At 36.4% G+C, this 26339-nt stretch overlaps 1 protein-coding gene across 1 annotated transcript in view; it reads left to right on the forward strand.

Moving 5' to 3' along the window:
- The window catches only part of TRPC4AP (transient receptor potential cation channel subfamily C member 4 associated protein), a 34979-nt gene extending 8723 nt beyond the window's left edge, over positions 1 to 26256 (forward strand). The window contains exons 2-19 of the mRNA XM_026684004.2: positions 1112 to 1240; positions 2354 to 2470; positions 4782 to 4839; positions 5663 to 5718; positions 6741 to 6869; positions 8778 to 8979; positions 9754 to 9942; positions 12198 to 12340; positions 13762 to 13893; positions 15433 to 15491; positions 16641 to 16742; positions 17146 to 17229; positions 18590 to 18680; positions 19214 to 19354; positions 19457 to 19565; positions 20541 to 20653; positions 20778 to 20984; positions 23082 to 26256. Coding sequence (XP_026539789.1) covers positions 1112 to 1240; positions 2354 to 2470; positions 4782 to 4839; positions 5663 to 5718; positions 6741 to 6869; positions 8778 to 8979; positions 9754 to 9942; positions 12198 to 12340; positions 13762 to 13893; positions 15433 to 15491; positions 16641 to 16742; positions 17146 to 17229; positions 18590 to 18680; positions 19214 to 19354; positions 19457 to 19565; positions 20541 to 20653; positions 20778 to 20984; positions 23082 to 23219 — 2199 coding nt within the window. The 3' untranslated portion in view covers positions 23220 to 26256. The remainder of the gene's footprint in view (positions 1 to 1111; positions 1241 to 2353; positions 2471 to 4781; positions 4840 to 5662; positions 5719 to 6740; positions 6870 to 8777; positions 8980 to 9753; positions 9943 to 12197; positions 12341 to 13761; positions 13894 to 15432; positions 15492 to 16640; positions 16743 to 17145; positions 17230 to 18589; positions 18681 to 19213; positions 19355 to 19456; positions 19566 to 20540; positions 20654 to 20777; positions 20985 to 23081) is intronic.
- The last annotated feature ends 83 nt before the right edge of the window (positions 26257 to 26339 follow it).

A 26339-nucleotide genomic window follows, 5' to 3' on the forward strand; every position in this document is an offset into this window, starting at 1 on the left:
CTCCAAGTCAGTCACACTTCTGTGAAATCAAACTGCCCACTTAGGTAGCAACGTTGATTGACAATCAATTTCACATGCTGTTGTGCAAATGGAATAGACAACAGGTGGAAAGCATAGGCAGTTAGCAAGACATCCCCAATAAAGGAGTGGTTCTGCAGCTGGTGACCACAGACCACTTCGCAATTCTTATGCTTTCTGGCTGATGGTTTGGTCACTTTTGAATGCTGGTGGTGCTTTCACTCTAGTGGTAGCATGAGACGGAGTCTACAATCCATACAAGTGGCTCAGGTAGTATAGCTCATCCAGGATGGCACATCAATGCGAGCTGTGGCAAGAGGGTTTGCTGTGTCTGTCAGCGTAGTGTCCAGAGCATGGAGGCGCTACCAGGAGACATGCCAGTACATCAGGAGACATGGAGGAGGCCATAGGAGGGCAACAATCCAGCATCAGGACCGCTACCTCCATAAGCTACAGTTACTTTAATGAAAAAAAGGGTGGCGAGAGGGAAAATACTGATGATTGACAGATACATAAATAGAACCCAATAAGTATAAGAATCCTCTGCTACTTATTTACTACTTATTTACTATTTTCTCTGGCAAATGGCAAACATCTTTATTATTTAAAATGTTTTCAGTAGTTGTCTACATTTCATTTTAAATTGTGAAAAAGAAAAATAATTATTCAAATTATCATTAATGAAAATTCTAATGCTATAGCTAATATTCCCATCATCTGTTCAGTGTAGAGTGATTATAAGACAAAATGTTTTTATAACCATACATTTGAATGTATTTTTAAGAAAAAGAAATCAATAATATTTGGATCCATATGCCAAAGAATTGAAAGAAGGCTGTATGTGGCAATCATCTTCAATGTGATATTTTGTCTTTCAAAGTTAGAATTAATTTGTAAATTCCTGTGTTTTTGATAACACAAATAGAAACTTAAATATATGTATGGCACCCCAAATTCTAATGAGGTGAGAAATTGTCATTAATTTCTGGTGTAGTGAAAAACTGGAGAAGTGATCAATTTAAATAGTTTGGAAGCATTGTAATAAGTATTCTTTAATGATAAAATAATTGGAATCTGAAACTCTGTCTTACAGATCACAGGAGCTTTGTTAAAAGAAAGAGACAAACAAGCAAAGTGGAATGGAATTCCTTTGCTCTTACAAAAGCTCTATGAGACTAGTCATGCTAATAGTGATTTTTCTCAGTGCCAGAACATCTTAAAGGTAAGTTTATTGCTCATTTTCAATCAAACATCACTGTGTTAAATCTGTTCTTAATCACAAGCCAATCATCAACAGCATTAGTAACTTATTGTGTAATTCATTGTACTACAAAATTGCAATTTTGTATAATATTCATATATTTAGAATATGTGAATTAAACATCAACAGTTACTGTGTAAATTTTTAGCATATTTGTAGCATATTCTGTATGCATGATGTCAACATAATGTCCCAACTCATACTGCTCTGTTCATACTACATATTATTTTTAAGTTGTTTTTCATAAACTAAACATTCCCCATTGTTATTTAGCCTTTCTTCATGGTTAAAATGTTTCAAACTATTGATAATAGAGATAGTGCTGACTAGTGCAGGCTATCACTGCTAAACAAGCAATTTAAAATTTCTGTTTATTAGCATATATAGAATGATTTTGTTATCAAACCCCTTTTTATGTACATAAGGTATATCTATATATGAAACTTGATTTAATAAATCTCATTCTACATTATTAAAACTAAATTATGTCCGTTTTCCTCAAACCATAATTATGTACAGTTGTAGCATTTCAATTCCAGCAATTTCCAACCATCAGCCCTTGTTTAACAAGATACTAGTACAAAAGTCTCCAACCTTGGCAACTTTAAGACTTGTGGATTTCAACTCCCAGAATTCCTCAGCAAAGCTGGCTGAGGAATTCTGGGAGTTGAAGTCCACAAGTCTTAAAGTTGCCAAGGTTGGAGACTCTTGTACTAGAACATTTCGTCTGTCACTTTCTGTGCCTTTTTCAGCTCTGTTGTAGCCTTTTAATTTTTATTTTTTCTAACAATCTTGATAAAATTCTGTATTGGACTGTTTAACATAACCCAAGGTCTATTTCTTGGCCAGTCATAACTAGCTTAGATCCTGGAGGAGAGGAGTCTTTGCTTAAGGGGAAACCATTACATTTGCTTTTATTGAACTGCACTTTTCATATGAATACCCATTATTTTGGGACATGCCATCCAAATTTGTAGTGCAGTTAAACATAACCTGTTTAAAGTATTGGCCTTTTGAAATTTAATATACTAACATACCATAACTACAATAAAATTTTGTTTTTGTTTCTGCCAGGAAATTTCTCCCCTCCTTTCTATGGAAGCCATGGCTTTTGTCACAGAAGAAAGAAAATCTGCACAAGAATCTACTTTTCCAAATACATATACATTTGACCTATTTGGAGGTGTTGATGTAAGTGATACTCTGAGTCAGTTTTGCCTTCAGTACAGAAACAGTTCCTAATCCATGGTAATGAAAGGAAATATGAATGTTTGTTCATGGCAGGAAGTGAAGACTCATCACCTGAGAAATAGTAATTTGGAGAACACTGTCTTCTTTTAGCTTAGAAGAGGAAAGGTTAAAAAGAGACATAGTTGCGTATAACGTATCAAATAAGAGTAGGAGGCATGGGATAACAAAGATGAACGTTTTGTAATTTCACTATACTCTGTCATCTTTTGAACTATAAGGAAGGATTTTGGTCTTCTGAAATCTTTTTTGGAGAGAAGAACATATGTTTAAAAGCCAGTGAGATTATATACCGTAAAATCTGAGAAGAGTGAGAACATTAATAGAAATATACAAGGATATTCAAAGTTGCGCAAGATACTTGTAATTTATGCTATCTAATGTAGTTTGAAGATTATCCTCCAGGTACTTTCTCCTATCCTAACAAATATAATAAAAAGTGGCATAGTACTTTTAGGATCTCTGATGTAATCCTTCAAGTAACTGGAGTTCTTGAACATGCCTTAAAATGTCTTTTTACATCTTATCCATGTGGCCAACCATCTGGTATCACCCAATCTCATTGCGTTTAATTCAAGCCAATAACATGTGTTCAAATAGGAGTTCATTAATTTCTAGTGTGGTTTGCCAACCAGCCATTTGGGCTTGGTTGGCTTCTGGGCAACCTTTTTTCAATGCTAGCAAAGTTAACAGGCGACGCAACTCAGAAACTGGAATTGTGGAAAAGTTACAGCGTAAACATAGAGTATCTGGAAGTATATGCAATTTGTCTCTAGTCCATAGGATGCAACCTATAGGCTGTGAGATGTATCATTTTTATTATACCTATTATAATCATATGTCCAGTCTTAAATATAACTTCAAGTTAATAGAAGATGACAAAGTGTTTTATGATTATAATAGCCTTAGACAGACTCAATTAGAAATCATCCATAAATTTAGAACAAGGTCAAGGCTAGGGAAACAGCATATTCCTCTCATTAAATATAAATTTACAATGATGTTTTTTAATTGGTTTGAACAAAAGTAAAGCTGAATTTAAAGTTGATAGGGAAGAGAGGTAATACAAAAAAGGCAGGAATATGTTTTATAAAGGCAATATAAAGGCAATATAAAACCCATATTTCTCTCAATACCTTTGATATAACAAGCAAAAAAATCTGCTTCTCACTAGTCCAGGCTCTTGTGTAGCCTTGTCTTACCTTGTAAACTGATAATATAATAAAAGCTGATTCCATTTAATGCTTAATTTGGGAGCAGTGAGATTTTTTTTCCAGCTAACTAGCACAACATATTTAGGATGTATATATTCAACAATTATTTTATATTACATGTAGTTTAAAAATATTTAAAATAGGGCAGTACTTCTTGTTAAATGTACACATGATCCTAATGGATCACACTAAAGTGTCGCATGATTTAAAATTAGCTTCTCTGCACTAGCTGGTTTGGAAGCCAATAATTATAATTCCAAATTGGAATATGAAAAGAAGGTTAATAGTTTATTTACCTGTTCTGGCAGAGGAAAGGGTAGAGCAGGGTAAACTATCTACATTTCTCTGATTATAATGTCACGTGGTTGTCAAAATATTCTTTTTTACCTCACAAAATTACAATACAATTTGCTGAAATGGGTAAAGATTATTGACTAGACCGTGAAGTTGGTTTCTTTTTCTAGTTTAATGAACCTTAAACCTAGCTGGACCTCACCCAGATATAATAGGAAAATTAATTATTTCACAACAGCTTTTATTGTATTCTTATAACTTCTGTATTAGAAGAGAAAGCAGAAAGCCAAAAGCTTGTGTATTTAAATCTGAGCCCAAACATTAAACAAATATCCTATTGAAACATGATAAATTTTATGAAGAGACTATTGTAAAGTTTGGGCATTGGATGTTTTCTAAAGTAAGATAAAGTCTTGTTCAAATCAAGACTGATGACTTTACTGACATATAACTAAATTTCTAGTAATTGGCAAAAATACAGAAGTAGTTTGACATTGACTTGGGGATGTTTTCAGTTCCCACACTAGTTATAATCCCAGGATCTGCTCATGGCCTCCTATCCAAATATTAACCAAGTTTAACCTTGTCTTTCTTATTTTGGGGGGATAAACCAGGTGCTACTACATAGTTGAAGTTTTGTGTGTGCAACAGAAAAGAAGAGTTTGCCTAAAATCAGTTGAATTTGCTATTCAAATAATTGTTATGCTATTTTATTAAAGTAAACAAAGTAATTTTCTAATTCACAGCTTCTGGTAGAAATACTTATGAGGCCAACATTTATTATACAGAAGAAGAAACAAAAGAGTAAGTAAAAGTCATTCTCTGTCATAAATTCTTTTTTATTCAATGTCAGTCACAAGTGCAGGTTTGGTAGCAGTAGTTTGCCAGTACTGTACATTTTCTGAATTCCTAAAATGTACAGCTTTTAAGCTAATAGTTCTTAAATATTTTGAACCATATATTAAAATGTTAAATGAAGTTAGTGTTTTAATACCAGAATTTACAATTATTCCAATTGCCTGTCTCTCATTTTTATATACATTTGTCATTATTTCCAAAGATTGCAAGATAAATTATAGTTTAGTCACTGTGGAAACATTTACACAAATAATTTAAAACATGCCTTATAGTTGCTATGTGAATTTAAATTAGTACCTCCAATTGTTGTGTGTCTACACTGAGCTTTCATTAAATTTGTTCTTACTTTTAGATAAGTTATTTCTATTCTACCCATTAAGAATTAATAAAGTATTTTTTAAAATTACAAATATATGTGTAGAACATCATTATGAAGAGATAAGCAGGGATAAAGCAAAATAGTTACTGTTTTTTTTTAAAGGGGGGTTGGTGGTATCTAAAATGCATAAAAGTAGGCACCATAATAATAATCCTGGAATTACCATTGAGATGGGTGACTGAGGGTAGTTTGTTACCCATTTACTTATAATCCTCCCCAAGTATACCATTAACCCTCAGTTTATTGGATTTTAACAGCTGAAAAACCTGTTTTCATTAGTATTTTTTGTATTTATGATATTATATAACATATATTGAAATATAGACAGAATGAGTGATCTTAAGATACTGTATTTCAAAAAAACATTAATTAGAATATTATGTTTTACAGTAAGTGATGACCTTATCAAGGACTGTTTAAGCATATTGTACAATTCCTGCATATGTGTAAGTCATATTCTGTACACTATTTTTTTTTGTTTTATTATACTTAAAAACTTTACTTATTTTTTTAAAAAATAAAGTATAGAATTTTACATAATACTGTAGACATAAGCACATTGGCAACTGCATTTTATCTCAATATCATCTTTTAAAGAGGGTTTGTTGATATATCACTAATGGTAGGACTATTTAAGAGTTTAGTAATATGGAATTGATTGGTATTTTGTATATTATTCCAGTTTGAAAGTTATTTTCCATCAAATAAGTTTAGAAAATACATTACCGTGAATATTTTGGGATTGCTTTTGATAGTTTCCTACTGTGTTCCCAAGCTATAGACTCTACTCCATCAATAGCAATAGCACTTAGACTTATATACCACTTCACAGTGCTTTACAGCCCTCTCTAAGCAGTCTACTTTTAGGAAAGGAATCAAGATCATCTTCAATCAGACATTTGCAGTTGAAGCTAGTCTTTTAGGTTTTATGTTTATGTTGCTGTCTTAAATGCCCCATATACAGAAATATGGGATAGCAGATAAAATAATAAGAATAACAATATCAATTAATTAACTGTTCCTAATATCAACATGATCAGCATGATCAGCAAAAATATTGGGCTATATACAATATTGTCATTCTGCTAAATATATATATACACAAAATAATAAAGGCTTCAGAGATTTAGGGAATCCTCCCAAACAAATATGAGACAGATATTTGGGGAATTAGTTTTATAACATCAATACTTCTGAAAAACTCTTTATCCATTTTAACCTAGTGCTGAAGAGTTTAAACAATTAAATGTAGAGTGTAAATCTACCAATGATTCCCTTCTTCCATTCAGTCATCCAGAACAGTTTAATGAGAATCCAGAAACATACATTCCTTATTTGTTTTTATTATAGCTTTATTTTCCTCCTTAATATACTTGTAAGAATTATCAATTGAGGAATAACATTGTGGATATTTTATTCAGAGATATTGCCAATAAATAATTGGGATAAATGCTTTCTTATTTTGTAGACCGAAGGAGTCACTAAACGATTGGCAGAAAGAAATGATTTTGTGCTTTTCTTGTTTACGCTGATGACAAATAAAAAGACATTCCTACAAACAGCCACCCTTATTGAAGACATTCTTGGAGTTAAAAAGGTTTGTCAATAATCCTTGGAAACTATCAATGATTTATATAGGCACGGGATCATTAATTCCAGAAAGTTTTTGGCTCTTTCACCCACGTACTAATGAATTAATTGCCTGAGAAAATCATCCTTCTTGGCAACCACATTCAAAAGTTAAGCAGTTTTCTGATGGCCTTCAAAGGCAGCATCATATAGAATACTTGGCAATAGTCCAAGCAAATTATGCTACGGATACAGGTGGTCCTTGAGTTGTAACCATTCATTCAGCATCTCTTCAAAGTTACAATAGCACTGAACAAAGGGACTTATGACCAACCCTCAAAGTTCCATCCATTTAAGCACCATACAGTCATGTGAACAAAACTTGGATGCTTGGCAACAACTTGCACTTAAAACTGTTGGCAACATCCCCCAGTCATGTGATTACTGACTTTCTCTGCCAGCTTTGCGTAAACAAAATCAATGGGTAAACCAGCAGGGAAGATCGCAAGTCACTTGGGTAAGTGTTATCTCCCCCAGCATTTGTTTGTTGCCTTGCAGCACACCCTCCTTCACCCATCGCTAACTTGCACCTACCAGTGCCCTCTTTTCCTGGGCCTTCCTGCTCTTGCACATGAACATAAACCTGTGCCCTCTTTTCTCAGCTTCCCTGAGCTCATGCCACATTGAAGTAGCACCCCAACTCACTGGAAACCTGTGTGAGGTTTCCCAGGCCTCTTGCATTTCCCTGCGGTACCCTCATGTGCCTTACCTGGGACTCCCTCCGCTTTCCACCTAAGAATCTGCATGTCTTGGGTTTACAGTGACAATCAGGTCTGCCTGGATCACCATGGTTAAATGATACAGTCATGTGACATTGCACTTTACAAGCCCATTGCTTGATGATGGCAGCCCTGGTCCCAATTGCTTTCATAACTCAAGGACTACCTGTATGAGTCCTCAGTGGAGTTGCAGTTGGCATACTAGGTGAAGCTGGTCAAAGGACCTCCTGGATTTAGTTTCTTTTCCACTAGTAGCTGTCATTTCAGGAGGATCTCCAAATAAACAGATTTGTTTCCTCAGGAGCAATGCTACCTCCCTGAGAAACACCATAGCGATGGTGGATGGTGATCTGTGATGGGCAAAAATAACTGTTTCAGGGTACAGCTACCCTGTTTTCTCTCATCCAGACTTTGAGAGCCTCTGGGTACTAAGACAAGATTTCTGTAGCACCTCCAGCTGGGCCTGGGCGACAACTGAATAACAATAGGAGTCACATTTAGGCTTATATACCGCCCCATAGCGTTTTACAGCACTCTCTGGGTAGTTTACAATGTACAGCGTTATTTTGCATATTGCCCCCAACCATCTGGGTCCTTATTTTACCAACCTTGGAAGATGGACGGATGAGTCCACCTTGAGCCCCGTCAGGATCGAACTCCAGGCTGTGAGCAGAGTTTGTCTGCAACCCTGCACTTTAACCACTGCACCACCAGGGTATGTATCATCGGTATATTGTGGATGCCTCATCCTAAATTACTATATAACTCTCCCAGCAGACATTCATGCAGACATTAAATAGGAGAGGAGATAAGACTATGAACTATACCACAACCACACAGGATGAGAGTCTTCCCTGCAATCACTGAGTTGCCATGGGCATCTCTTTTGCTCGGTAACACGTAGAGACTACTCATGCTGTGACAGATGTGGTAAAAGGACAGTGCCAAATTTTCAAGGATTATAATAGTATGATTTGAACTATGCCCACCTGATACCTTTTTAAGGAATTTTGTCATTTCTAATATACTTCACGTAAAATTGAAATAGATTTCATGTATTGAGAGCAATTTGTTTAGATGTTGTTAAATTATTCAGAATGGTTAAATAACAGAATGTAAGAAATGTTAGCAATTAACATGTGAATTTTTCCTTTTAGGAAATGATCCAGTTAGAGGATATCCCAAATCTCGCCAGTCTGGTCTCCAGTTTTGACCAACAGCAGCTAGCGAACTTCTGCAGGATCCTTGCTGTTACAATTTCAGAGCTGGACACTGGCAGTGATGATAAACACACACTCCTTGCTAAAAATGCTCAACAGAAAAAAAATTTGGGTCCTTCTCGAGCAGAAATAAATCAAGGTGAAATGTTTCCTTTCATTGTTAAATATTCCAAACAAGAACTGTTAGGAAAATAAAAAAGCCGGAAAGAATGAAGTGCTTTTTTTTTTTCCTTTCTAATTTGCAAGTGTGCATATTGTAGAGAGAAGTAATCTATAATAAGGAGTTAACAGGCACAATTCCCACATCTGAACTTTTGGAGGTCATGTGATGACTCAGTTAAAGGGTGGGGACTGCTTTTTCTCTTTAGGAGTGGGAGGGAAAAGCTGGAAAGCAAATATTTCCATTTCTGTCTTAATTCTATACTTCCTTTCCCCAGCTCAAAATAGTGTTGTAGAAATTCAGTGGCAGAATCATCAAATTTTGCTGGTGCTATTTTGAGGAGGGCCACAAGTGGATATCGAATATTTTGCCAATTAGGTGTCTCCTGCTATCGATCTCAACATTATTTCTAAGTGGAAAAATTGAGGAAAAAAATCTATTTTTCTACCAAATTTCATTAGTATGATATCAGAGTGCCAGGGGTCCACATATGTGGTCTGGGGTGGGAGGGGAGAACATTTGGAGAAAAGAGGGATGAAAATGATTTCCCCAGGGAAATTTAAGAGCATAATTTCTCATTTAAATTCTACCTAAAGTTTTCACTTTTTTGCTTGCCTGCTAAAATAAATGTCCTTGATGACTCAAATTCTATAACGTTCTTTTATTTAAGATGGGAATAGTCATATAAGTTAGCTAAAATAATTCATAGGTTTTTCAGCAATTTAATATGTCTCTCTTTGCCTCTTGCCCTAGCTACCCTTCTCAATATACCAGGTTTCATTGAACGACTGTGTAAGCTAGCAACCCGAAAAGTATCAGAAACAACGGGAACTTCCAGTTTTCTTCAAGAGCTGGAGGAGTGGTACACCTGGCTAGACAATGCACTAGTTCTTGATGCACTTATGCGCGTGGCAGATGAAGAAACAGAGCAAAGCAGCACAGGTATTCAGCACACACTAAAACAGCCATTTCTTAACTCTGCACTTCTTTAAAGGTTCTACACTGAAATTAGTAGCTCTAGGCCTCCATATTATCTTATTATCTTAGCTGACAGTGTTCTAATCATATAGTGAGATGGAATAGTCTTAGCTATTAGTTTAGTAGCTTTTTCCTATTTAGTCATTTCAATTAAGTCTGGGCAAGGTTTCTGTTTCTTCCATTGCCATTATGTTCTCTTTCCTCCTTTACACCCAAAGTACGTAAGTAAGTACAGCTAGTCCTCGACTTATGACCATAATTGAGCCCAACATTTATATTGCTAAGTGAGAAATTTGTTAAGTAAGTTTTGCCCCATTTTTACAACTTCTCTTGCCACATTTGTTAAGTGAATCATTGCAGTTGTTAGTAACATAGTTGTTAAGTGAATCTGGGTTCCCCACTGGCTTGGCTTGTCAGAAGGGGGAATCACATGACCCTGAGACACTGCAACCATCATAAATATGAACCAGTCTCCAAGCATCCAAATGTAAATCCCATGACCATGGGGATGCTGCAGTGGTCGTAAGTGTGAAAAATGGTAATAAGTCACTCTTTTCAGTGCTGTTGTAACTTTGAACGGGCACTAAATGAACTGTTGTAAGTCAAGGACTACCTATACATAGCCCATCACTGCTGCTGCCGTTGTTTGTATTTAGTTATTAATTAATTGCATTTATATTTTATCTTTTCTCTAAGTAGCCAAGTTGACTTCTGTAGAGATTTTCTTTCATTTTATTCCTGTAACAGCAGACTTGTGAGATTGGTCTGGCTGAGAGGGAAAAATTGCTCAAACTCAGTCAGAGGGTTTCCATATCCCATAAGAGGGCTGTGAAAATATTTACAGATCCCTCACATCCCGGACATAAACTGTTTCAACTCCCTCAAAATGACACTATAGAGCACTGCACACCAGAACAACTAGACACAAGAACAGTTTTTTTCCCAAAAGCCATCACTCTGCTAAACAAATAATTCCCTCAACACTGTTCAACTATTTACAAAGTCGGCATATTAATCTTCTCATCACTCCTTATCACCCATCCCCTCCCACTTGTGACTGTATGACTGTAACTTTGTCATTTGTATCCTTATGATTTATATTGACTGTTTCCTAGTATGGTTTGATTGCCTATTGTACCCTATGACTATCATTAAGGGTTGTACCTTATAATTCTTGACGAATGTATCTTTTCTTTTATGTACACTGAGAGCATTTGCACCAAGACAAATTCCTTGTGTGTCTACTCACTCGTGGCCAATAAAGAATAAATAATTCTTTCTAGTCCAAAAAAAGAAAAAGAATTCTGTATCCAAGGGTGGCCTTGAACCTGGATATCCCCAGTCTTAGTCTAGAGTTCTTCCATTTTCTGCACTCTGGACAAAAGCGAGCAAAATAATACAGCTGGAAGGGATCTTGGAGGTCTTCTAGTCCAGGGGTCCCCAACCACCGGGCCCCGGACCGGTACCGGTCCACGGAACATTTTCTACTGGGCCGCCAGTTTGCTGGGCGCCGCCATCTTGTTTCGATGAGAAAGTGCTTCCAGGTGAGCTTTTCCGGTTGGAAAGCGGCGTTTGGGTCCTGAAGGAATCCTTGCGCCTTAGTTTCATCGAAGGGGGGGGGGCGGCTTCGAACAAAACTAAGGCGCAAGGATTCTTTCAGCACCCAAGGCAAGGCGAGCCGAGCGACTGTCCCAAAGCCGTCCCGAAGCCCATCGACAAAGGTACAAAGGAGGAGTTGAAGGTGGCGGGGAGAAGCGGGGGACGGCTGGCTGGCCGGTCGCTCGGCTCGCCTTGCCTTGTCATGCGTGCTGATGCCGGTACCGGGCCGCGGATCATTTTGTGATGCCGGTACTGGGCCGTGGCACAAAAAAGGTTGGGGGCCACTTCTAGTCCAACCCTCTGTTCAAGCAGGAAACCCTATACCATTTCAGACAAATGTTTGTCCAATCTCTTCTTAAAAACTTCATAACTAGTCAAGCATATAGCTATTCCTTAGAATAAGAATCTTTCTCAAGCACTGAGGCTGGGGAAGAGCAGAGCTGTCACTAGTAAGGAAGAATTTAAATCACACTCCAGAGAAAGAGTCCCAAACATGTGTACATGACTGCAGTTGGACAGTTAATGAGGATGGGATCCAGGAGATTTCATAAAAGGAAGTTCACACAGGGTGAAGCAATGTCTTATGAAGGTTTCTACATTGAAGAATTTTCTGCTTTTAGAATCTTCAGATGAGAGTGGATTTGCCAACACCTCAACAAGGAATCAGCTTCCTCAGTCCATGAAAATTATGCATGAAATTATGTATAAATTGGAAGTTTTATATGTGCTTTGTGTGCTTTTAATGGGGAGACAAAGAAATCAGGTAATGCTATTACTATTTTATATATATATATATATATTCTCTCCTTGAAATTCTGTTCCTTGAAATTTTACAACCTTTTAAAAACAAAACTTAGTTTCATTCTCAAGACACTGCTGATCTTTTTTTAAGTACTTATTTTTAAACCTGCACATTTTATTCTCTGGGATAAAATAGAAATGCTCTGAGTCACTTGTCAGTTCATGTGTCTTACATGATCACTAGGCAAAGAAGCTTTTGGGTAAAGTAACAAAACATGAATTAGAATATGCCTTTACTATTAAGAATTTACTCATTGAAAAAAAAAGTTTAGATAATAGATTATACCTCCTAAATCAGGTACCAGTATCTTATTTTAATAGGAAAATACCAAATATATACCTTACCGGTAGTATTACACCTTCCTTTTACTAAGATGATACCAGATGCACTTAAGGACTTATAACTAATTTGTTTCTAATCAGTAATGTCTGAAAGGTATTTATTTATTATTCATTCATTCAATTTCTATAGCTGCCCATTTTAAATAATGTTTTTGGTGACTTCTAATTCAAAAAGATAGATACTACAATTTTTTAAAAAATAATATTTTAAAACAATAAAAAATATCCAAAATATACATAGCAGCCAAGATACTTGACCAATTAACAATAAAGCCAGGAAACAGGGCCCTTAGCACATTCAGGACCCCAGGTTTGGGAAGATGACCAGGTTTTTAGAGCTCTACAAAAGGCTAACTGTTGGGGCCCACCGGCGTCTGACAGAGCCAACAGAAGAGTCGGACAGTAGTGAGGAGGTTGGGGAGGAACCTGGGCCAGTCTTGGAGGCTGAGGAAGGCTCGGACGAGGCTCTGCATCAGAGGCAGAGATGGGGCCAGGGCAGGCTGGCAGTCAGCAGCTGCCTTCAAACTCAGACAGCAGTGAGGCGAGGGAGTTTCTGGAACCAGTTCCTAGCCTGTGCATGTGCAGGGCTACCAGAAGACAAGAACAATTGAGAAAGCAGGGTCGACTCAGGAGTAAGGCCACACCTCAGAGATGATTGGCCCCTTACATAGGACATAAAAGAGGAGCGAACGGGAGAAGCAATTAGTTCGTCTGGTCGATTCAAGCTTTGAAAAGTTCTGTTTGACTCTGTGTCAAGTTTGGCCTTGCCCTGCATTGGGCAGTTAGTTCTCTGGCAGCATTCCAAGTGTGATAAGGTTTATAAACATTCTCCTGAAATACTGTTTGTGAAGTTTTGCAGGCTGTGAATGAACATAATTCACGGCCATGGAAATAAAAGAGGTTTTGCCAGAACTAAGATTGTGTTTTATGCTCTCTAAGGAAGCCTGGGTCAGAACACTAACAGGGTTGGGGAATAAATACTGTTTCCTTCCAATATTTGAAGTGATAGATAAGGTGAATTAACTGAATGCTCTTCTTTAGGTTCACAAAATGATTGCTGAATTTAGACTGATCCCTGGCCTTAATAATTTATTTGATAAATTAATATGGCGGAAACATTCAGCATCAGCCCTTGTTCTGCCTGGGCACAATCAGAACTGTGACTGTAGCCCGGTGAGTATTAGTTTTATCCTGGTGAGAAACGTGCCATAAATAACATTACCATATGACTGTCCTAGATGTAAGGCAGGTCACAAAATATCAAGAAAGCTGTAACTATAAAAATACCTTTTTTATGTTGAGTTCTGTCATGGTGACAAGTAGCTACATCAATATATTTTCTTGGTCACACTAAAATTGTTTGCTATTGCTTTCTAGAATTTTTTATTTGTTTCTTTTGTTTTATTTATCAATCTAGCTCACATTCCTAACATTCCCTGAGGCTTTTTGTCTTAAGTATTAATCAGTCTCAGTCTTCTTTGATTTCTAGGCCATGGAAAAGTTTAGAGGTGGAAAATAGAAGTGTTTTCATGATTTAGATAGGAGCATAGGTAATTGGTAATTTTCCTTATTACCACCCCAAGATTTAATCTAGCTAGCAACATTTATTTCAGAGTGTTAACCTGTTTTAAATCCACTATAGGTAGTAATTCTGAAATCTCTAGAATCCATTTTTAGGTTTGGAAGAATCCTGACATATTGGAGATAAAAAGGCAGATTCCTTTGAAACCTGAGATGTTAATGCCAAATGCAGCCTTGGGATATTTTTATTAGTAAATTGTATATTCTTTTTATTACTAATAGTAATATAATAATGAATGCAGTCTCAGCTCCTCTCCAAGTTGGTGTCTTACTAGGCAGGTATGGCATGCGTGGCCAAGATGCCCAAATCTCAGTCTTGTAGTATGATCTAGTGATTCTTAAGGAAGTAGACAGGATTTTCTGAACCATAGCTTCCACTACCTGTTTGTTGGACCAGGTCCATCCTGAGTTATAAAAGCAACTAGAAAGGTAACACCATATTGTGGTGTAGTAGGTGTCAATCCTGCTCTACAAGTTGCATTGGCTGCCAGTTTTTTTTCCAGGTGCAACCAAAAGTGCTGGTTATTTCTTAGCAATACATAATTATCTGCAAACCTGCCTTCTTCCATAATGTCTGCCCAGATATAGAAGCCAATAGAGTTGAAACATTTTTATTGATTAAACTATCTTTTAGCACTTAGGAAGTACATCTTTTCTGTCCTCTGCTCTCTGGAATGAGGTTTCCCTCTGAGAGCCAGGTGGCTTCCCCATAATGATAAAAGGTTTTAAAGACTTGGCTTTTCTTCTAGGCTATGCCTGTCAAACTGGCGGCCTGCAATCCTGATGCGTCACGCGCAGGCCACGCCCATTCTGGCTCTGCAGTGGCAAAAAATGTCACAATTACCTCATAAGTCACATGATGCAATCAAGTTTGACACCTGTTTTCTTGGCCCTGGGCTAGGGCAGCTGGAGCCCCTTGTTGAATTCATTTGTAGAATTCATGTGTGTATTTTTCTGTATTTTTAGCTAGTTTCTCTTGATTTCAATTTTACTTGTTCTTTCATTTGGCTTTCCCTACTTTATTCATATTGTATTTAATTCTGTCAGTGATGGGAAGTGCCTAAATTGCTGATGCTGATGAATGCAGTTCATTAATTTTATTTATAAAAGTAATTAACCTTCCTTCTGCAGGATATTACCTTGAAAATTCAGTTTTTGAGACTACTTCAGAGTTTTAGTGATCATCATGAGTGAGTATATGTTTGCCATCCTTGTTGCAATTTCTCTGCACATGTAGCTTTACAGTGAACATTTTCACTTTTAATACAGTCAGAAGCTCCTCAAAAATAGCAACATAGCCAATCATGCATACAGTAATTATCTTTGATCAATATTTATACATGTCACATATTTAAAACTTATATTGAGTAAGAAAACAGGAACAGCAAATAAGAATTTGGGAAAGGAGTTTGGTGGGAGAAGTCAAGAAGAAAGTACTTTGGCTGGAATTTTTACATAAGAACCCAGCTTAAGGGAGCCAAATGAATGAGCTCCAAGCAGTAAGGACAATAAAGCAAGCATTGTTTTTCTGCCTAGGAAGACAAAGCTATACCTACTTCATTTGCAGTCTTGTGCCCTTATCAGAAGAGACTTGAGAAGCTGCAGCATTGCAGTATTCAGTGCTGAGATTCTGGGAAACTCTTAAGAGTCCAGTAGGTGGTGTTATTCAAAACGTAAGATGTTTCTTCGGCAGTGCATAAAGTATAAGAACAAAATAGGAAGAACTAGAGATGGTAAATCAGGAAGACAAGTGATTGAAACTTGGTGAGATAGTAGAAGATAGCAGTCATTTAAAGGAGAGAGAGGGAGGGAGGGAGAGGAGGGAGAGAGAGAGAGAGAGAGAGAGAGAGAGAGAGAGAGAGAGATCCTACAGACAAGGAGGGATGCACAGAAAACCTCGCACAGAAATTCAGAGCTGAAGCATGGAAATCCTATTGGAAGTGTTTCGGCAGCAATAAAAGAAGACAAAAACAAAAGTGATGATAGGTAGAATTAATTAGAGGATGCTTAGGCAGAAAGGAGATATGAGTAAGATGTGTGTATGTGTGTGTATGGAAATACGACGTGTCAACAGGTTCTGTGGGTTCTTGTGAGTCTTTTTCATACGTAGATGCATAGAATGAGATTACTAAATCCATTCCCTGAACCTTCAATGTCCCGAACTGTGAATGAGCTAAGAGGTTACTCAATATATTTTCCCGTGTTTACCGCCTAATATTGTTTTTATAAATTGACTATGTCTTGGCATTATTGCAGACGATGTCAGTTTTGGAAATAGGAAATAGATAATGCATTACATAATGAAGGTGTTCATTCATCTGTTCTAATGTTCACATTAGGAACAAGTATCTACTTTTAAACAGCCAAGAACTTAATGAATTGAGCGCAATCTCTCAAAAAGCCAACATCCCTGAGGTCGAGGCTGTTGTCAACACAGACAGGTATAAAACTGTAAATTTTTCTGCATAATTTGTTTCCTGGAGTAATCTTTTGACAATAGGTCCATTTTACCTTGTCTTTCTCGTATGATCAGTCTTGTATTCATTGCAGCTTAAATTTAAATCTATGCCACTCTGATTGCAGAGAGGACTTGGTTTTTAAATGCATCAATTTTTAAAATCCAGACAGAAAAGGTGTTGTAGATTGTATTATATTGGTGGAAATTTCTGTACAGTCCAAATGTGAAAGCCATACAAGTGAAATCTGACATGCAGACCTTGACTTTCTGCATAAAACTGGGCAGTGTACTGAACACTATTAAAGACAAGTATGTTGAATAGTAACTTTATGACTTCACATGGCAGCCCACTGGTTTACTCACTGTCACACCTTTCTCCACTTTAGAAGTTTAATTTGTGATGGGAAAAGAGGCTTGCTAACCAGACTTCTCCAAGTAATGAAGAAAGAACCAGCAGAATCATCATTCAGGTGAGTTCTGCTCTTGTTACATAAAACAGTGCTTTGTCATAAGAGAATCTGATATTTGGGGCCTGCAGAGAATGTCTTTCATTATCCTCTATTAAAAAGTTAAATTGAGAACATGGCAGTAAACAATAAATTCATTGTTTTACCCTGCAATGCTTCAGCCCTGCCATGGTATTAAAAATTGCTTAATCTCCAGAGATGTTGGCTATCGAAGCCTTAGATCCAAAATAAAGTGTTCTTGTGTGCGAGATCCATGCATGTAGTCAGAGATAGCTATGAGATATTTTTTTCCTAATGATTTCCATTAGTAAGAAGATGCACAAATATGACTTTGATTCTGAAGTGATAAAATTGCATGCTTTTTTGCTATGGCAAAGTTCCAGTTACATGATGAGCAAATTTATTCTCCACATAATGTTTCCCTCCAAAGAAAAAGAATACATTCTGTATAAGCGTGAATAAAAAAGTTATTTTTGTTTTGTGTTGGTTATGTGTTTAATGGAGAAAGAAGGAACATGTGCTTAATTTTCTTCTTTCTATATATATATAAAGTTTTTATTTTTTACAACAAACATACAAACAAGACATAAAAACATAAAACCATCTTTCAATTATATACGTACAGTGTGTCAGTTGGTTACAATCTTTTGTGCTATCCTTTTTTTGTCATTACTCAAAGTTGTATAAATTCTCACCTTATCAATCTAACATGTGCTTATGTATTATCAATCATCAATCATTCATTTGACTAAACTATTTCTCCATCATTCTATGCGAGATATTCTAAATTTCATTATAATTTAATCTTATACATTCTTCCAATGGTTATATATTTTATAATGTATTCTATATCAATCTATTAACTTTTTATTGTAAAGCTTCCTAATCTATATCTTTACCATGTCTTTTTATCTAACCATTGATAAAATAAATCTCATATCATATAAAATTGTTTGTCTTCTTGTTCTCTAATTTCAAATGTCAATTTACTCATTTCAGCAGAGTCCATGATTTTCTTAATAATTTCCTCTTGCATAGGTATTTTTTCATTTTTCCAATTCTTAGTAAATACAATTCTAGCTGCTGTTAAAACATTTACAATCAAATATTCCAATTATTTACTATATATTTCCGGTATAATTCCCAATAAAAATATCTCAGGTTTAAAGTCTTATGTGTTGTTTTATCATCTTTTTCAACCATGTGTGGATTATAGTCCAATATCTTTTTGCATCTGAGCATGTCCACCACATATGGTAATATGAACCAGGTATCTGATGACATTTCCAACATTTATGTGACTTATTCTTGAACATTCTCGCAATTCTCGTCGGGGGTGCTTAATTTTCTTCTGTTTTACCAGATTTTGGCAAGCAAGAGCAGTTGAAAGTTTCTTACGAGGCGCTACTTCCTTTGCAGATCAGATGTTCTTGCTAAAAAGGGGACTTTTAGAGGTAATTTAAATGTTAGCTTTAGCACCAGTATTCAAGAAATTAACTTTTAAACTTTACCAGAAAACTATTGTTACATGTATGAATGTTTGTAATTTATTGTGGTTTTGTATCTTTGACAGTACAGGTATACATTATTAATTTTAATAATTTCTCAGATAATAAAATATATTTTTGTAATATGTAACAAAAAATTCTTGTTGCTAAGCAAATGTTTGATTTTAATATCATGTTACTATATAATTAATTGTATTCTAAGAACCGTGGGGGTGCAGTGGTTAGAACACAGTATTGCAGGCTAATTCTGCTGACTGCCAATTGCCAGCAGTTCAGCGGTTCAATTCTCACTGGCTCAAGGTTGATTCATCCTTCCATCCTTCCAAGGTCGGTAAAATGAAGACCCAGATTGTTGGGGGCAGTACGCTGACTCTGTAAACCATTTAGAAGCGGTATATAAGTCTAAGTACTATTGCTATTATTATTGTAATACAAAATATATCTTGAACTTATAGTAACAGTCCATTTAATCTTGCCAGCATATTCTGTACTGCATTGTTGACAGTGAATGCAAATCACGAGATGTGCTTCAAAGTTATTTTGATCTTCTGGGGGAACTGATGAAATTCAACATAGATGCTTTCAAGAGATTTAATAAGTACATCAATTCAGATGAAAAGGTAAAACTAAAATCCTAGAATCCTTTCTATATAATTTTAGTATTTTATTTGTTTGTTTATATGTAATATTCTTGATAGAGCCTAATGATTCCAATATTTTAGTTTCAGATATTTTTGAATCAGATCAACAGTTCACTGGTTGATTCTAACATGTTGGTCCGTTGTATTACTTTGTCCCTGGATCGATTTGAGAGCCAGTCAGATATTAAAGGTAAAATAATCTTTTTGAGGCCAAGGAATAACATTAAAAATCTGCACAAATATGTCTTTTTGCACCTTACCTGTACAACTCTTAGCCATAGCTAGAAATGCTCTGACATCATTAACATAGTTTATTCATAAATGTAGTTTAATCTGTTGAAATGCTGATGAACAGCGGTATCTTCCTTGATGTAAATATTCCAGTATAACCAACAATTTTACTAGCCATTGTGCAATCAATGTTTGTGTAGTTGGGCCATAGGAAACAAATACCCCTTGTCTTAAATACCATCTCTTCCCATCATTGATACCGCATTGGCTAATGCCAGGTTTTCTTTGAAGAGACCAAAATTATCATTCTGAAAAGCACTTCAATTACAACTGCTGAAGTAATTCCCCGTTAGGAGAATGAGCGCATACAGGGAGACGTATTGAGAGTAGTGTTTGAATAATACACACAGAGCACACAGATACGCTGTACAGCAAATGTAAGTTTTTACTTCCAGAAACTTTTAAGCAAAGTTCAAAATACAATCCAAAGTCATTCACAAGTAAGATCAGTCAGTTTTTAGTCCAGGGATAATCCAATAACAAAGTCAGTGTCATCCAGGAATAGCAGTCAATTAGACGGAAAAATGAAGGAACGGCAATACTGTCCAGCAGAAGGAAAACAGAGACTCACTGAGATACACTCTCTTCTGAGACTAAGACTAAACAACTCAGATTTCTGGCTCCATCTTATGGCCGTTTGAGAAACCACACCCAACTACAGTTTTTGCATTTTCTTAAAGAGACGGTATTAAAATGTCTATCCTGGTTTATATATTTCCAACCCAAATAGCTCTTAGGTGACTTACATTCCTAACAACAACCAATCTTTCCAACAAGCTATGAATGGAAGTCATATTAACATACCCCCTCTTTTGGGAATTATAACTCATTCAGGACTCATCACTTTAAACCTAACACACTTCCTTTTTTGTAGTTGCAGAAGTCTTGTCTGAGTGCCGCCTATTATCATACATGTCACAGATGTCCATGAGGATGTCCTTTCTTTTCCGACTCATTAATATTATTCATGTACAAACACTGACCCAGGTAATATATGGCAATTGGATTTCAGAAATCATATGTCTATATTGGTTTATAAAATGATAGTTTACACCTTGTCGATAGTATTCTGTAGAATAACTAACAGTGTGATTCTTTTTTTCAACTTTAGGAAAATGTAAGTTGTCTGAACACAAGTCTAGTTATCTTAATGTTAGCTCGAAGAAAAGACAAGCTTCCATTTTATCTGCGTACCCTTCAAGAGATGGAATATACGAAGAAATATCCTGGTTTCATACTGAACAATTTTCATAATCTTCTTCGTTTCTGGCAGCAGCATTACCTCAATAAGGACAAGGACAGCACCTGTTTAGAAAACGTAAGCCTGCAACCTCAGCAGTGGTGGGATTCAAAAATTTTTACTACCGGTTCTGTGGGAGTGGCTTGGTGGGTGTGGCTTGGCTTGGCTTGGTGGGCTTAGCTTGATGGGCATGCAGGGGAAGGATACTGCAAAATCCCATTCCCTCCCCACCCCACTGACTTGCTTTCCAGCTCCGTTCTCCTGTGCAGGGCAACAAAAGAAGACGCAGCCGATCAACTGGGACTCAGGAGGCAGAGAATAGATGGGGGTGGGGCCAGTCAGAGGTGGTATTTGCCAGTTCTCCGAACTACTCAGAATTTCCGCTACCGGTTCTCCAGAACTGGTCAGAACCTGCTGAGTACCACCTCTGAACCTAAGTTCCTTGCAAATGTTTTTGTTTCAAAATTGTGATGCGGAGGAGAGAAGAAAGCTTTTGATAGAATAAAACAGATAACCAGTTAAATATGAGCCAGCAATGTGCAGCAGCAGCCAAAAAAGCTAATGCAATCCTAAATTGTATTAACAGAGGGATACAATCAAGATCAAGGGAAGTACTAATACCACTCTATAAAGCCTTAGTAAGACCACACCTAGAGTACTGCATCCAGTTTTGATCACCACATTATAAAAAAGATGTTGAGACTCTAGAAAAAGTACAGAGAAGAGCAACCAGGATGATTAGGGGACTGGAGGCTAAAACATACAACAAACGGTTGCAGGAACTGGACTTGGCTAGTCTAGTAAAGAGAAGGACCAGGGGAGACATGATAGTGGTCTTCCAATATTTGAGGGGCTGCCACAGAGGGTAAGGGATCAAGCTATTTTCTAAAGCACCTGTAGGCCAGACAAGGAATAATGGATGGAAACTGAACAAGGAGAGATTTAACCTGGAACAAGGAGAAACTTTCTGACAGTGAGAACAATCAACCAGCTTGCCCTCGGAAGTTGTGGGAGCGCCATCACTTGAGACTTTCAAGAAGAGATTGGACTGCCATTTGTCAGAAATGGTGTAAGGTCTCCCGCTTGGGCGGGGGGTTGGACTAGATGACCTACAAGGTCCCTTCCAACTCTGATTATCTGTTAGATAGATTTCTCTATAGCATCTAGTTTTCTTGGAGATCAGGTTAAGAGTAGGATGATGAATTGTTGATGAATTCTGTAACACCCCAGCCTAGCAAGATTGAGTCTCCAAAATTTGGTGGCAAACTGCTAATTTTTGGTACAATTTTAATGGACTTTTGGAGGGCAGGGATCAATTTGGTGGGTTATGTTTTAACAGTTCCTACATCTGTTGTACCTCAAAATAACCTTTCCACACTTCCTGCAAAAGGGGGCTAAACTTTTCTACAGAGCATTTTTCATTACTGTTGTGGCAGGGGTGCATATGTGCTACAATATCAACTCAAAATATTTAATGGCATATTCAAATACTAGCAATGAGATGTTGATGGCATGTTAAAGTATATGTATATATTTATTTAGGAAATTTAGATGAGTGCCCAGTTCACTCACAATGACTCCAAACAGCTTACCAAAAAAAAGCACCATATACAATGTCTGAGATATCCCCACTCCCCTGGCAACAACATTCAAATAAATCATTTGGTGGGTTCCCAGACTTGTTGGCAAACTAATGTTTTCAGGCCCTTTCAGAAGAATATCAAGGTGGAGGCAAGTCTTACCCCTGCAGGGATGATGTTCCACAGGGAGGGAGCCACCACAGAAAAGGCCCTTTTATTGGCCCCACTAGGTAGACCTCCTTTACTGAGGGTGACTTGTAAAATATCCTGCTTCCCCACTATACCCTGATGTAATTGGAAAAATATAGTCCTTCAAATAACTTCGACCCCAAGCCGAGTAGGGCTTTAAAACCAGCACCTTGAATTGGATCCAGAAGCAAATCAACAATCCATGCAGTTCCTGCAAGAGAGATGGCACGTGTGCAAATCTAGACTTGCATAAAACTAGGTGGGCTGCCATATTTTGAACTAGCTGAAGCTTCCAGATCCTTTTCAAGAGCAATCCCATATAGAACCCCATTTCTACTACTAGCAAGCCATATTCAAGAGACATTTGTTTGGTTTATGCTTACTTTTCTTTCTTTTCCCTTTACAGAGTTCATGTATTAGTTTTTCCTATTGGAAAGAGACTGTGTCTGTTCTGCTTAGTACGGATCGGACATCACCTTGTGCCATAGTTAGCTACATTGATGAGGCGTACATGGAGATTGACAGAGACTTCAGCGAAGAATAACTGGACCGGTTCTCACTTCCAGTGGACAATACCTCAGAGGGAATCTTGCAGATGTTGGATTTTCAGGGATATGCTGTGTGCACAAACTTGGAACTATGGATTATTACTATCTTAAATGTATTTTCTCCCCTTGTCCCACAGCCCTCTTTAAAGAGCAGGATTTCACAAACTTGAAACGTATCACATATTCAGGGAAATCTGCATACTGTTTGGAATTGTCTGCAAAAAGGTCCACTTATCCATGCTTGTTATGACTAGATGCCTTTGAGCTTGGTAGGTGGGATCTTTTCAATATGCAAGGGTTAGCTCTGATTTTCCTTCTGGTAACCCAAATTAGAAGTTAAAAGGAGAGGTAATTTCCCAAGTCATTGAAACAAGCTGGTTTTATGAGCACACCTAAGGTACACCAGCCACTCTTAAGTCATCATAAAAAGTTGACTCCTAATTTTTCACATCGTTTTCTTTTGTTTGCATTTCAAGAGGATCGTGTGTACAATTCACTTTTAAATACGTAAAAATAATGGTGTGTCCTTTTTCTCTGCAAATGATTTTAGAAATGTTTCCTACTAAATTGTCCCATTCTCCTCTTTGGTTCACTGTATTATTGCATTCAGAAGTATCTCTCTCTGGCCTGTGGATTTGTCTTCAATGGACTTTTACAGTGCTGTCTAGAACAGGTATATATTGCAGTGATGGAATAGTTGGCTTTTTTTCCTGGCTTTATTTGTTTGATTGCTTGTTTATTAGGTTTACAGATACAGTCAGTGGAAAAACAAGGAAGAATAAAAAGAACACAAAGGAAATGGAAAGATTTTACTTACAAACCTTGTAAAATTAGCCAAATAAATTTCCAAATGATAGTGATATAAATCTATGTATATTTTTCAGAATATTAAAATTAGCTTTTTATGAAATAATTAAGAACGCTAACCAGTATGAATCACATTGTAAATAAAAAATACACTAATTTTTGCCTGATCTAAGAAATGTGAAATTAACCGATCATAAAAACATTAAATATTAGTCTAATATATAGATTTATATCAAAATATGTTTGAAACATTTTAATCAATTTTACAATGCTTTCCTTTTCATCTCCTTTTTCTTTTCTTTTTATTGTTCCATTTGATTGTATTTGTAAATCTAATAGACAAAAAAGAGAAGAACAAATAAATTAAAAATTTATAGAAAAAAATTATTTTTTTTCTCTAAATTCTGCAGTTCGGCCATTTTGTTAATAATGCAAATGGAGCGTCCTTCCACAGTACTGTATTGCTTTTGCTGAATATAAAACCTACTGTTGAACAGAAAGGTGTACTAATTTGCACTCTGGAAACAGAGGCACCAGCTAAAATTAAAGAATTAGCACCATCCATTCTGATGTGTATGTGCCCAAACACCAGAACAATATATATATATAATATATTGTTCCTAATGTGTAATAGTAACTGGAAGTTGTCTAGTCTACTACTGATACTTGTATTTTATATGGGGTGAATTATTCAGTAAATATGGAATTTGCTCTTGTAACTGCCAGTGTTTAAGCAAGTTAGTTGGAAGACATCTGGTGCTTGATTCCAGAAACTTTTTTTTAATAAAATCTTCATTACAGCATCGTGCTCAGGCACTTTATGGAATGTTTGAAGGATTAGAACAGCCTTTTTTGTCCTTAACTTTCAACTATTCTTGTGTATGCCTTTACAATTTTATAGCATTTTACCTTAAACAGAATAGATCCCTGAAAAGCCTCAAGTTAAAAATATTGAGAAGATATCTTGGTTGTATTCTGTTAAAATTTATCCTTCAAAAGATAAAGAATTGGCCATTAGAAATGTAATTAGAAATGTAATAGCAAGACATCTCCATGAAACCTACTATACTTGAAATGAAGATATAGTTGATCAGCTATTCCCCCATTCACATTTGCTCTGCACGCGCTATTGCACCTTATTTTTAGGCAAAAGTAATAGAAACAACAGATCTCTTGTGGTTGTTTTGCATACAAAATTATTAAGGTATTTACTGGGGACAAAAACAGCGTCCACTTTTTTTAATGCTAAGAGCCCTGTCAAGAAAGGCTGACTGCTCAATAATTGTCTAATTGTGAATCTATTACCTGAACAAAACAGCACTTTATTAAGGTTATCCCTATTGTTTTATCCTTTATGGCTTGTCAGAAATAAAATGGAAACTTTGGAGTAAATCATGTATCTTGCTTTTAAGAAATCTCTTAAAGGATATGTTTAAACTGACTTCCCCAAGTGGCCCTGTACTCCGTTATACATCTGATGCCTTTGGAGAATGTCATTCAAGACTTCAGTTTGGGACAAGTTTTGAGAGAGTCAGTTGCTTCTACAAAATCCTCACCCTAGGTCATTGTAGTGACTCTGTAATTGCAGTAAAAATATAGAATAAAGACTCAAATTCCTGTGGGTTCCTTTTGATTAGAATTGAAACATCAGCACAGTATGGCCATAGTCTACAAAAATGAATTCTAAGTACCTAATTCATACATATGCCTTGCCTTTGGAAGACCATCCTTTTTACTAATCAATTTGGCTTTCAGTGAGACTGCTCTCACTTAAAATAAATACTTAGCTACTTTGAGGATGATTTACTATCATGCTGTGCATTTATTTCTGGCTTTTCATGTAGTCAATTCCAAAGAGTTGGGTTGGAGGTTTTGGCTCAGGGTGTATTATTGGCCTTTTGGTTCCTTACAGGGAAACCCGAGTGCCCATGTTCCTCTTCCACAGCTCCTGCTTTAGATCTTCTTTGTGTATGATGAGCAACTAAATTGCTATGAATTGCGTCAAGGAGTAATAGCTGACAAATCAAATTTAAATGTGGCTGTAAAAAAAATGGGAAACCGCTGAAAGAATGGAACTGTTTTGTGGCAAAAAGGCGGCTCCCCTAGCCAGCAAATGTTTCTGGCCCTTTTAATTACTTCACACAAATTAATGTTCATGCTGCCCAGTTTAATACTTACTAACACAACATAAATGTATTAAATGGAATAAAGAATTCTATTTTAAAATGTCTCGAGAAATATCATTCAAAGAACTGCAGTTTGAGCTTGTTTGTAAAAAGGTAAATCAATCAGGAATTTATTTTGCAGCA

The sequence above is a fragment of the Notechis scutatus genome, chromosome 3 (genome assembly GCF_049901735.1).
Source record: "Notechis scutatus isolate UNSWTSFEM ecotype Mainland chromosome 3, rNotScu1.2, whole genome shotgun sequence".
In the NCBI taxonomy this organism is placed as follows: Eukaryota; Metazoa; Chordata; class Lepidosauria; order Squamata; family Elapidae; genus Notechis; species Notechis scutatus.